Source organism: Seriola aureovittata, chromosome 11 (assembly GCF_021018895.1).
Source record: "Seriola aureovittata isolate HTS-2021-v1 ecotype China chromosome 11, ASM2101889v1, whole genome shotgun sequence".
NCBI classification, from domain to species: Eukaryota; Metazoa; Chordata; class Actinopteri; order Carangiformes; family Carangidae; genus Seriola; species Seriola aureovittata.
This window is the reverse complement of record NC_079374.1, coordinates 6,534,083-6,547,865: the sequence shown is the minus strand read 5'-3', so window position 1 is coordinate 6,547,865 and position 13,783 is coordinate 6,534,083. Positions and strand designations below refer to the sequence as shown.

The 13,783-nt window shown below is 43.7% G+C and overlaps 1 protein-coding gene across 2 annotated transcripts in view; it reads left to right on the top strand.

The window, feature by feature from the left end:
* LOC130177715 (rho GTPase-activating protein 20-like) overlaps nt 1-12,630 on the top strand; it is a 55,928-nt gene extending 43,298 nt beyond the window's left edge. For both annotated transcript variants that reach the window (XM_056389637.1, XM_056389638.1), the window contains exons 11-15: nt 29-193; nt 1,143-1,252; nt 1,753-1,942; nt 7,801-7,915; nt 9,406-12,630. In XM_056389637.1, coding sequence (XP_056245612.1) covers nt 29-193; nt 1,143-1,252; nt 1,753-1,942; nt 7,801-7,915; nt 9,406-11,111 — 2,286 coding nt within the window. In that variant the 3' untranslated portion in view covers nt 11,112-12,630. The remainder of the gene's footprint in view (nt 1-28; nt 194-1,142; nt 1,253-1,752; nt 1,943-7,800; nt 7,916-9,405) is intronic.
* The last annotated feature ends 1,153 nt before the right edge of the window (nt 12,631-13,783 follow it).

Below are 13,783 nucleotides of genomic sequence, written 5' to 3'. Positions count from 1 at the left end.
TAATCTTCCTTTTCCCTGTTCCCTCCAGGACATGTTGGTGTTCCTGTACCTGGAGGGGCCCTACACCAGGGGCGTCTTCAGGCGGTCAGCCGGGGCCAAAGCCTGCCGGGAGCTGCGGGACAGACTGGACAGTGGGACTGAGGACCCAGACATCTCGCACCAGTCCGTGTTCATCATTGCTGCTGTCCTCAAGGTAACACACACACACACACACACACACACACACACACACACACACACACACAGCCACACACAGCCACACACAGCTCTGCCCTGTCTCACTCGTTTGAAACCAGACAACAGAAAGCAGGATCGACTGATGTGCGTCCAAAGTCACATAAGTCCAGACAGGATAATCTGTCTCTGCACAGCCAGGCAGGCTGCCAGTCACACACACAAGGTGCAGCATTGTTCCACATCCAGGCCAAACAGTCGCTGCAGCAGCGGGCATCCAGGGAGCAGCTGAGGTGGTTTGGGTGGGGTTTACAAAGCTTATTCATCTTGCCTCTTTGACTTTGCTGTGCTTTACCTGTGTTCTGCACAGTGGACAAGGATAGTCCACCACCTGGGACAAAAACGATGTTATTGTTAATCAGTTAGTCCACCGACTGAAAATTAATTGATGCCTGATCCTATTAATAACTTAAGTGCAAGAACCGTAGTTAGTGTCTTTGCTCTTACTTCCTCGTTGTCTCATTCTATGCTTTTGATAGTGTGGTATTTTACTTTTTGACCTTATTATCTTGATGATGCTTTTTCTGTGAATTCCTCAAGGTGTTTCATGCACCAGATGACCAACGTTCTGTGGCACGCTGACTCAATTGTTTATTGATTTTTAATATAATATCGTTTTTCATTTTTACTAAAGTGAAAATACAAAACTTCAAGTGCAACTTTACTTTTTGAATTATTTTGAATTATATTTGCCTTTTTTTTTTTTAGACTAAATGATAAACTCAGGTCTTGATTACTGAGCTCGAGCTTTTTCAAGAGAAGGCTAGAGAACAAAAAAGATTACAAATGATAAGTCAATCAGCTAAATGAAAGTGTTACCAATACAAAATCATTATTCGATAAAGTAAATAGCTGTAAGACATGTTTAATTAATTGATAATTTTTCATGATATCATTTTTGCTTTCAGGACTTCCTGCGAAATATCCCGGGCAGCATGTTGTGTGTGGATCTGTACGACCAGTGGATGGATGCGATGGAGGGGGAGGGAGGGGAGGAGAGGACGCAAGCTGTCCAGAGGTAGGAAATCTCTCTTCAAATCCTAAAAATAAAAAATTATTTTAATGCCAAAATCCTGCTGTTAACGTAACAGCTGTCTCTCTCTCACAAGGACAAACACACACGCACACACACAAGTCACACAGGCTTTCATTCTGCAGACAAATTAAAGGAAAGAACTGAATAAATGACTGTTCTGGAGGCGTGCGGTGGCCCGACACCTTACTGTGGCACTTTGTTGGTTTTTCCTTTAATTGCACCCTGTTTATGTCTAGAGAGGGGAAGACGGAGGGAGAGGGCGGCATTGCTCCAGATCCAAATACAACAAACTGAATTCCTTTTGCTTAAGAAAATAAAAAACAACTAATGTGAAAGCAACAATGAAAATGTTAGTGGAAAAATTCCTGTGGAGCCTGTGGAGAATTCTTGTTCACACACTGTGAGAACAAGAACTTAGAACAAGATGTTGTTTTTTTTATGATTGCTGTAGTCATTAACCATCGTTTCCTCCACTCTCTCAGGTTGCTCCACCTCCTGCCAAGCGAGAACCTGCTTCTCCTGCGACATGTGATCGCCATACTGCACTGTATCCAAGGCAACGCCCACGACAACCAGATGAACGCCTTCAACCTGTCTGTCTGCATCGCTCCCAGCATGCTTTGGGCCCCAGCGCCGAGCACTCCCGAGATGGAGGGGGAGGGCACCAAGAAGGTGAGGAAGAACAAACATACACGCACAATATGGAGTGTTTTGGGGAACGGAGCTAATATCAATCTCAGATCTGGAAAATTGTTGTTATGTATATATATATTTATATATACATACTCGGTCAAGAAACAGTCCTGCACCTGACCCTTTCTAAAACCACAAATTTTTTATTTTACACTCTTGAATTTGTGCAGATTAAACAAACAGGATATAAGTTGAAAATCAGTGATCTTTAGAGATGCTGGCAGACAGATTCATTTACCTTCAGACAGAGCCAGGCTAGCTGCGCTAAGCTAACCGACTGCTGGCTCCAGCTTTGTGTTGAATGTACACACATGAGAGTGGTATCAATCTTCTCATCCAACACCTGGCAAGAAGGCAAATAACTGTATTTTGTAAAATTGTTGCTATAGGTGTGTGTGTGTTTGGGATGTTGGCTGCGACTGTGCACACTCTGAGGAATTTAACATTTCAGTGGAATAATAGAAGCAAACTGCTTCAGCATGAGTGTGTGCTTCATATATATATATATATATATATGAAGCACATGTGATCAGACACACAGACGAGAGTTTGACATGTAAGAAACTGTGGTTTTTCCTGACACACACACACACACACACACACACACACACGAACATACTGTATGCAGCACATATATGTTCACATGCACTCACTATCTCTGTCAGCCCGAAAGCCATTTGTCAGCAGACTGAAGGTTTCCCTGCAGATGGGAGCGTTGACCTCGAAGCGGGAGCTGACCCACTAACACACAGCTGTAACACACACACACACACGCTCAGTCACGTTTACCTGTCATCACGGACAATCGCTCATGAGCTAAAATCACAACATTCTTACTCCGTGTTGAGCTTGAGATCCCAGAGCTTAGAGCAAGACGAAACAGGAAAGCTTCACAGTTTCATGCCGACTTACTCTTAAGCACACAGGAAGATATATGTATCTCATTTACTACTTAGAGACTTATGTCACCATTAAAGGGTTAGTTCTCCGAAAATTACAAAAACAAACATGTATCTCTAGTTGTATCTACCCAACAGATAGTTCTGGGTTTATTCACTCAGCTTTTGTTGGCCAGAAATAAATGTGAGGTGTCCTGATATTTGATTGTAACAAAGCAAATCAGAAATGAGTACAACTGCAGAAAATAGTCGTTGTTAGTTTGCACTGATCTCCTTGTGAACCATTTCTGCCACTAAAGTGTATTTTTGGGGATTTAAAGTTGACGCAGCGGTGAAGCAACACTGCTTGCTCTCTCTCCCTCATATGTTGGTCAGCCAGGCTAACCTGAAGTGACTTGATCCCACAGCAGCAGTAGCTGCAGCAGCCAGAGCCCACAGAGGAAGCCCACCCTCGCCCACCGTGTCGTCACTGAGACATTAAGCATACAAAGCTTTTGGATTTGTGGTCTGTTACAGATACACACAATCTCTGTGGGTGGCTGGTTTGCTTATCTTCTCAAGTGTGTGTGTGTGTGTGTGTGTGTGTGTGTGTGTGTTGTGTGTGTGTGTGTGTTCTCCCAACTTCAAAGGGCTGTTTGAGGGTTAACACTTGGCTTTAGGGTTAGGCATTTAGTTGTGATGGTTAAGGTTAGAGTAAAGGTCTAGGGAACACATTATATCAACGAGTGTCCTCACAAATACAGAAGTACAAGCGTGCACGCGTGTGTGTGTGTGGTGTGTGTGTGTGTGTGTTGTGTGTGTGTGTGTGTGTGTGTGTGTGTGTCTGTGTGTGTGTGTCTGTGTGTGTGTCCTTGGGGTGGCTGAGGTTCATTGAGAAAACATGCAAAGAATTTCCTACAGAATCCTGAGGCCAAGTGTGTGCGTTTAACTGTAGCAGAAAATTGTGTTGCTGAAGCACCTCTCTCTCTCTCTCTCTTTCTACACACACACACACACACACACACACACACACACACACATATATACACTCTTGTCAGTACAAGCTCCCTCAACACCCGCAAATACCTAAATATCTCTTTCACAAACACTCCCCTGATAACACTTTCCCTCTCGCACACTGCTTGTTTGTGTGTGCGGCCTGAGCACAGGCAGCCCCTTTTTTCTGGGAAAAAAACTTTTAAAAAAATAACAAAGTGAGATTTCGACATTTCCACCTCCCCCCTCTCTTTGCGGTTGGAACCAGGGGCCAAATTAAACGAGCGTGGGCCCCTGGCCGTGTAATGGCTGGTTTCCAACCTTGTCTGGAGACACGTGAACGCTCAGTTTTAGCCAGTTCGGTTTAATCTCTGTGTCCCTCCTACTTCCATGCAGCATATAATTTAAATGTTTTTGGCTGAACGTTGCTGTTTAGGAGCTTCTGAGGTAAAAACAGCTTTAGTTTGAGTATCACTTAAGATGGAGTCAGAGATAAATCATTCAAAAGGAAGATGTTTTTCTTCTGAGCTTGATCTTGAAATATGTGGACCAAAATTTTACTTTTCTCCTGCTTTATTTTCCTTTTTAACTGACTTTTTCTACATAACAGTCGCAGACAGTATCCAGCGGAGGAAGAAACAGAAAAGTGACACACAGGCAGATAAATAGACTCTTCCTTGCAGGCTGCTGGATGAGTGTGTTGACTGATGACCTCAGAAATACTCAGAAATGACCCACTAACACACAGCTGTGACATCTGTGAACGCACACACACACACACACACACACACACACACACACACACGCCCACGCACATGTGCAGATTGTGTATATGCTCCATATATCCTGCAGTGATGTTGTGTAGTGTGGCAGTCCGTTCTCAACCTGCGCTCACGCTACAGACAGATATTTTGTGAATGATCTACAGCAGTCAGTTGAGTTTTTTCCTGTGTTTCTGAATGGTTGAGAGAGAGAGTTTAAGATAACACATCACAGAGTTAAAGGAAAAGAAACAGCTCTGAATAGGCTGCTGATGGATGGATGGACGGGTGAAAGTCTTCTGCGTGCCCGCAGGCTTTTCTCTAACAGTGCTCTGCATCACGTAGCAGCCCTCTCGGCCTGACAGTGAGGAATGCTCAATGAGCGATTGAAGGAGAGCAGGAAAGCCAAATTAAAGAGAGAGTGGCAGGTAAGAAGAGAGTGAATCAAGGGAGGGAAGTAGAGAGGGAATCTGAAGAGAGACGGGGGGGTATGAAAGTGGTGAAAACAATAGAATTAAAAAGGAAAGGAAGAACACTAGTATTTTGACGAGTTGTGCAATCAACATGTCGTCTTTCCTTTAATTATTTGGACGAGACATTTCAACAAAATAACACAGGCTCAGTGGTTCTGGAGAATGTGCAGGTTACGGGTCTACATAGGGATTTTCAGAAGAAATTGTTATTATTTTTGCATGTTTTTTAGATTTAGAAACATGACGCTTAAATAAAGTATCATCAACACAACAGGAAGTAACGCTACGTTTTTATCGTCCTCTTACTTTCTTTGATTGTTTGACCATACATTTCTATTGGACGTGTTACAGCTCACATGCGATTGTCGAGGAGGGACATGCAGTTACTATCACTCTTTAATTCAGACATGTTAGCCCAGCTAAGCTAACTTCCTCTGTAGTCATGGAGTCTGTCCTCAAGAAGAACAGTGAAGTGTTGGTTCAAGAGTATTTTAACAGTTATATGATTCAGCTTGTGGTTTGGACCTGCTTCACATGGACATGTAGAAATTTAATTGAAGTAAAAAACAATAGTTTAATGTAACTTAGACATCTAAATTAACCCTTCACTTTCCAACCAAATTAACCCCAGTTTCTAATGAGACGTGAAAACGTTTGACGTGTAAATAATTGATAGATTGATTATGTTATCTGCACCACTGATTGCCCACTGTTTGACTGGTAAAGACATACTTAGCAGTTACCAGTTAAAATTGCGTCAGGTGATGTGCTGTTCTTCAGGAATGTCACTGTGCTTTGATAGCAGACAGATGTCACAGAATAGCAACAACATCTAAAGGGGAAGTTATCTTCCTCTAATCAGAAACTGTCTCACTCTATTGAAGATGATTGGTAGATGATGAAGAGGCTCTGGGGAATCTATCTACCTGTAGACGTCAGCGTTGTCAGCCACGTGGCAGGCAGTGAGGAACAGACAGACGAGACATCAGTGCATTCATATTTGTTGTGTAACTGAATGGTAACTGCCACTGCAGTTTATGGAAAAAAGAGCTGAGAATTACCCATAATCCAACAAAAATGTGGCCTCAGGGCTTTCATACAGCAGTCATTAGTACGTGTGCTCTCTGAAGAGAAATAAGCAGTGTACGTGCAGAGGAGATAAAAACCAGGAGGAACATGGTGCATTTGCTGTCTGGTAACAAGTGTAAGGGATTAACTGTGCCCGGTTGTTAGAGTAAAATTACTGTGGACCCCATTAAGTTACATAACTCTGAAAATACCACTCATCTCCCATCATCTGCCAGGTACACTGAGAACAAATGGACCATCAATGGTAGTTTTAGTACACGGCTAAAAAGACTTATCAAGAAACAGGTTGGTTTTTATTGGAAATAAAATGATCTCCCCACACTGTCAGATTTTTCTCACTTGCTTTAAGGGAAGTGAGACTTTTATTTCTTTATAATATGAAAAATGACATAACAGTGTAGCCCGGGTGTGCACAATGTTTATCCCTTACTCCTCTTCTGAGCACTGCTCTGTCACATGCATGTGGACACCGTACACACATGTGAACACACAACATCTGGCCTGCAAACAGACAAACAAAGGGAGGGCCTGTGTTGCCCGTAGTGTCACAGAGTCAGAACGACGACAGGAAAAAGAAGTAATGCATAAACACAACGGGCAGGTTTTAGTGGAAACTTTCCACAAGCCGGGGAGGGTATGACGCCGACTGTTTGTGTCACAGGACGTCATGTGTTTGGTAAATTTTGTCTGCTTAGTGTAAGAGGCGGCGGTTTCAGCCAAATACAGTGATTTGTTTGAGGACAGATTCCAGCTGAGCTGATAATACCTATAAAGCACAGACACCGTCGGCATGTTTCAAAACTGAGCTGGTCGCTGTGTTGACTCTTCGTTTTGGAAGCTGCTGCGAAAAAGGCGTGCCGCTGTGATTTGGGGTGTTTGCTCCTAAATGTGATGATGAATACAGTAATATGAATTATCTTAAAGTTGTGCTTTGAGAAAAGTTACTGTCCAAAACTCCCACACTTGGATTCGTCTGTCGTTTCCCAGCTGCGGTCATTCAACAAGCATTTGAGCGAGCGCTAATCAAAGCCAATACGTGACGTCATATATTATTATCAGGACATTATCCAGGACTGGAAAAGAAGGAGTTTGATGTTTTCTTGGTGGGTGTGGAATGCAAATACTTGTGTAGGGGTTGGAAGGTCGACATCAGTGCAAACAAATGAACGCAAACTTTTCTCAGAATGATAACATTGGACACAAAAACACAACCTTTGGAAGTGATATCACAAACTATTCAGGTCATAATGTCATAAAAATGAAGGAGGCAGGAGCTACAGGACAAGCAGCTACAGTTTCAGAACGCCATCACAACCAATGTAATCAATGTTAAAACGTTCACTAGGGGCTGTGAATGTATTGATTTCCAGTATGTGTGTGTGTGTGTGTGTATGTGTGTGTGCATGTTCCAGATTTGTGAGTTTAATTTGTGCTGACATAGACATTTGGAAACCGCATGTTTGCTGAATTACCGCTGAACTTTGGCTGCTTCCCCCGAGGACCCGCTTCAACAAATGAAGCTCTGCGTAAACAGAATCACACTTTCAACCAACTGTACGACAATGAAAATGAATTGTCAGCAGCAAAAAAGCGAAGTCAAGAGAGTTCACGCTATAACCAGGTGGTGCTTCTCCCTGCAGGTGTGTGAGCTGGTCCGCTTCCTCATAGAGAACTGCAGCGGCGTCCTGGGAGAAGACGTCACCACGCTGTTCAGGAGCTTCAGCCAGAAGAGCAGCAGCAGTGACCACGGATCAGGTAACTGAGAACCAGCAGAGCAGAGGAGAATAGAGACGAGAGGGGAGAGAATCAACTGAAGTATGAATCATGTGGCATCAATAAATTAGAAAATGAACAGAATGCGGACAGAGACAGAGTTTGATAGAGTTGTTCTGGAGCTGGAGGCCAAGTCTGTGGATTTGGCTTTTACTCAGAGTTCCCAGTTCTGTTCTTTCAGTAAACCACTGAAATGACATGCACGGACTCTGTCACATCATTTATATCGGCTTGTAATCCCAACAATGACATTTCTAATTCAGCTCTGTTATATAAACTTGTGGAGATGAAGGGTTGCGAAGTGCTGAGTCAGTAACATGACAGGAATACTGTGTCCAAAAAAACAGCAACGACTCTTTCCAAAATATTTCTTACCTGATTAATCACATGATTTTTTTTTTTTTTTTATTTAAATCAAACTGACAATTTAATTCAGAGCTTTGAATTATAAGTCTTTTAAGTTGGAAATGTTTGATTGTACATAAAACAGACAAAACTGCAACTAGATTTTTAGACTACAATTTTTAAAATGCAGTTCTTGATCAAATTGTTTTCTTTCGGTTCTCAGTCATAAGAAATGCAATGAAAGAGCACAGCTAAGTCTGTAAAGCAAAGATGTGCCCACAGAATATCTTCTTGTAGCTCTCACAGTAATTATGAAGGTCACAGTAAAGGTCAAAGTCTTATTTAAAGTGTGTGTGGGTGAAGAACAGATCCTTGATTTGTGTTTCTGAAAGTTTACCGACAATGCTTCAGTGTGTTGCACCCAAAAAAATGTCTTACAAGGTGGTTTGAGATTGACTAGCTCAGTGTGCGTGTGCGTGTGCGTGTGTGCGACTGAATGGCCGAGGCTCTTTCAGGCCTGTTGATTGGGGTCAGCACATCGACCTGCTGTAATTTCAGTGATTGCCGGGGTCACAGATGCTGATTAACACGGCATTGAATCTCCTCATTCATAAATACCGCCAACTTTCTTCTCCTTCCTCGCTCTATAAATAACCACTGAGGTCAGGGAGCACACAGCGGGACGGCGCTTTGTCCTCTGTTCTCTTCGTCTCCAGCGGTGAACTGTGACTTTGTTCACTCAGATCAGGGGTCAAGATTTGATCCTAGTTTCTGTCAGACTGCGCTCACTTTTTCAGCTTTGTGGATGAAGTTTCTACCAGTACAGAGATGTAGCTGCATTTTGCTGTATGTTGCTGTGTTGATAAATTAAGTTTGTGGAACTTGGACTGTTAGTTTTGTAAGCTAGTGGGTGGAAAGACACTTAATAATTGATTCATTAATTTAATTTATAATTGAAGGGCTACTTTACCATTACATACAGTATTACATATAAAACTGGGAAGGAAAGTCTTTGTACGTTTTGTTTGCTAAATTATTGTGTTTATTTTTGTATTATATTATCTTGATTAACACTTTAATCTAAATCAAATAATAAAATTCTTTTCCTCCTCTTTCTTTTATTGCAGATGTGTCGTCCTTCCAGATGAACGACTCGTCCTATGACAGCCTGGAGAATGAGCTCAACGATGACCCTGAGTCTCCCTACCAGGAGCAGCTGCCGCTTCGTGACAAGGACAAGCCTGACAGCCGCAGCCGTGACTCTGTCATAACCCTCAGCGACTGCGACCCTGATCCCGACCCCGAGACTGACCTCCAGCTTCAGCTCCCCCCGCTGGCCAGACCCAGGAGGTTCAGCCCTGCGGTTCGACAGCCTCGCGCCCGCCAGGCCAACGGCCCTTCGCAGGGTCCCAGGAGGCTGAGGAGGAGTTCGGAGCCCGCCTTGGCCCTGGCAAGCACGCCGCCTTCAGGCACAGTGACGGTTCATGCCGATAACCACCGGCTGCCTGTACGGAAGGCGAGCTATGATGCTGCCATGGAAGGTGAGGGAGAGGAGGAGGACGAGGTGTTTCTGGAGCAGAGGCTGAACGGGCTGCAGCTGAAGGAGGAGGGAGAGGATGGATGTGAGAAGGGAGGAGTCAAAGTCCAGAACGGTGGGTGGAGGAAGGTGAAGCACACTCCTCCGCCTCCGTTGCGACTGGATGCCAGCTGTTCCAGTCTGTCGTCACCGGCAACCTCACCCACGGGCTCCTCCCTCAGTTCTTTAGACTCCGCCTTCTCACAGTATTCTACTGACTATGCCACCAATGGGGTGATTCCATTGGCTGAACCTACTTCTCTCTCCCCTAACTTTCCTGGGCGACCCCAGGTGTCACCCAGAGGCTCCCCCCCTCAGAAGGAAGCAACGCCTCATTTTCCACAGCCCACCCTGCCTCCGCGGACCAGCCATACCACCTCCCACCCCCATGGCCTCCATCCTAACATGTGGCTGAAGAAGGACCGCCGCCTGTCTCTAAAGCAGGCTGATAATGGACACGCAGAAGAGGACTCACCTGTGGTAAACGGGAAAACCAACCCAAGCAGTAACGGCTGCTCTGTCGGCGCCCCCGAGGCCGTGGTAATGAATCAAAACTGCCAGCGGAGATCCAGCAGCCCTCCGTCCTACCAGCAGGCTCTGCTGCAGCTGCAGCGCAGCCGCTCCCCTTTCTACAAGGGGACAGAGAAACCCCTGACGGTCAGAGAGCTGAGGCAGCTCCACGACCTGACCTGTACCCACAAACCCCCAACCTGTCCTAACAACCCAAAACCACCCGCAGGAAGTGATGTCACACACAGGCTGGCTGGACATGAGTGTGTGCAGCCCCCGCAGGGTGTTTTCTATGGACAGAGCGCCACCACTCTGGTCCTGCAGAGGCAAAAGTCTCACTCTCTGACTCCGGCCATGGAAGTACACAGAGGGAGAAGGACTCTTCCCCTCCCTCGCAGAGCATCTGAACCTAACAAGGTCAATGCGAACTCTAACCTCACCTCCAGCCTCACCTTGAACAGACTTCGTATTTCAAAGGGTCAGACCCAAGACGGCGGCCTGAGAGTGTCAGACGTGGAGCCCAACCACGCTGAACCACGCTTCTGCCTGTCTCCCTCCGCCACCCGGGCTGTGAGGGACTACTTTTCCTCGCAGGATCAGGAGGATGCAGATGCCTGCTTGCGGAGGAGTCAGGAGGTGGCACTAGCTATCGTGCAGGGGAAGAGGGAGTGGCAGAGCAGGCGGTGCAGCGACCCACGAGTGGACGACTTCGAACAGCTTTTTTTTGCAGAGGAGTCGTACGTGTAAATAAGAACATGGTACATTCAAACTGTGTATGAAAGACTGATGTGATGTGATGTGACCTGATGTGTTCACTTGTGTACAGCTGTTGTCATTATCTATGTGATTATATTCCTCCATGTACACCTCTTTCCTTCTGGCAGCAGTAGTTAGCCCAATACAAAAAGGTGTTGCAGTTTACTGTAACGGTACATCTGATTGCTGCTCTCTGCAGCAGTGATGACAACAATATGGTCTGACTGATGATGGTCTTGACTTAATGCAAATACTATGGACATGCTATCAGCGCTATCCATAACACCTGTGATGTTTGCTGCGGTGCCAGAGGAGGAGAGGACAGATGCCCCCACTGTACAGACTATTTTAATGGCAGTTGTACCTTTTGCAATTGCATCTGTTAAGTGAACTATTACTCTTAAGTGAAGTGTTTATACATCTGAATCAGTGAATCAGTAGGGTCGGTATTTATTCATACGGGCCGAGTTTCCAGACACACAGCACACAGTGTTGTCCTCTGGAGCTCTGGTTTATATCTCTGTGACCTGGGAGGGAGGGGAGCAGGGGAGGAAGACTTAAAAACTGTCGATGTGTGCGTGCGTGTGTGTGCGTGGATGTGTGTGTGTATGTGTGAAATAAAGTCAAGAGTGCTGCTGAATATGATGTGATCATTGACAGCCTGTCCTGAGCGGGAATGTGAGAAATCTTGTGCCACTGAGGGAGAAAACGGCGTTATTCTTGCTTTTATAGCACTTCATTATCCTCGCCATGAAACCCTTTCAGGCTCACGAGAATGTCAAGGACACAGTCTGTTGTGTGAGGGTGTGTGAGGGTGTGTGAGTGTGATTGTGTGTGTGTGTGTGTGTGTGAGGGTGTGTGTTGAGTTGAATGCACCATTGAAAAACAGTTTCTCTAGCTGTTGTACGTTTGTCCATAATAATATGATATATTTGTTCCAGTGCTCATGTCATTGCAGTGCTGATTTCTTAGGTGACACAACGATAAATGACCTTATTTCACTGTGCATTCATGTACTGCAAAGTATGTAAATACATACCTGTAGATAATATATTCTTAGCACAATGTGAGAGCAGTTTTCATGAGTATTATCACAGTGTTATTATGAATTTAACTTTTCCACAGGATCACACACTGGAATAAGGCCATTGTCACGTTAGGTGTTGCCATTTTAAATGGTCTAAAAATGTACTTTATCCTGTATTATTAATATTATAAGTCTTATCTCCATTACAGTGAATTGTGTTCAACCTGTATAGCTCTGCATATTTATGATACAGAAATATATAAATATATATAAATATATTATCTTGTTCCTTTGGTATGTTGTGTTGTGTGAGAAAAATCATGTGTATTTTTGTACATGCCAATTCTGCTGCTGCTGCTGTCTCTATAGAAAGTATATTTGCTACAAAATGCACTTGTATTTGTATATTGTGTACATCTGATGTCCAATGCTCACGAGAACAAAATGTTATTGATTTTAATAAATGTTGCTCTTGTGAAATTACTTTGCAGATCAACTGTGGATTTGTTCTTAAGTGTATCTACTGGAAATGTTACAGTTTTGTTGTCTCTGGACTATATCTGCAGATACAGGGGGGAGATTAACAGTATGCTTTAGTTTATGCAGAGACACTTATGTTAAGGAATTTTAAATTTATAACAAAGACTGGTGTTCAAGGAAGTTCTTAAAGTATCCAAGCATCAACAAAAGATCAGTGACAAAACAAAACTAAAATAAACACACACATGAACAAGTGTTACTGACGTCATCAGTACTTAAATCTTTAACACTGAAGGAGGAGGTAGGGCAGAAAACACTGCTGTCATATCAACAGACTAATATTAATATTTCTTCATATATCTGTATGAATATGACTGGATGTTACTAATGAACTGGTAGCCAAGCAGCTGATGAATGAGCTACTGATGGTGAAGCATGAATGAAGCAGCAGCAGATGCAAGTGTGGCTAATAAAAATATTTTAACGTGAAAGTTATTAATCGCAAAAATAAAAACTAATGCAAACACAATAATATATTTTTTTCTATGACTATTAATCAGAAAGAGAAGAACATTTATGGATCATGGAAGGTACCGTTGGAGTCTGCATTTGGTAAACATGAGAAAATCCATCATGCTTTTTATTAAATTTATACTATAACTGCCTGTGGGGAATCATCAGGAGTCAGGACCTTCTAGCGTTTGTACTGTTATATTTTATCTATTTCATTTACTAATTATTCTCTTCTAATTCTAACTATGCCATTATTGCATATTAACTTCTGTTAGGGCATGTACATGTGCACATACGAAGTCAGGAAATCTTCCGTAATTGTGTCATCACTGCTGCTCATTCTTATCCTGATTTTCTGCGTGATAAAACATGTTAAACTGAGCGCAGTCACCTGGATTTTAAAGTGTGTTAACTACGCGTCTGTATGCTAATAAGGCTGCGCGGACTCCGTGACGGGATTGGTCGGAGCAGAGAGGAGGCGCGTCCAACTCCACGGCCGCCTTCTCCTATTGGTGGAGCAATGATCCAGTCGGTCCGTGCAGGAAGTATAATTCTTCTACAGTTTTTCACTGTGTTTTCAATGAACACTGAAATTATTATAGAGTCTTGCAATTCATTTATGTAGCTATTCATCAATTGATTA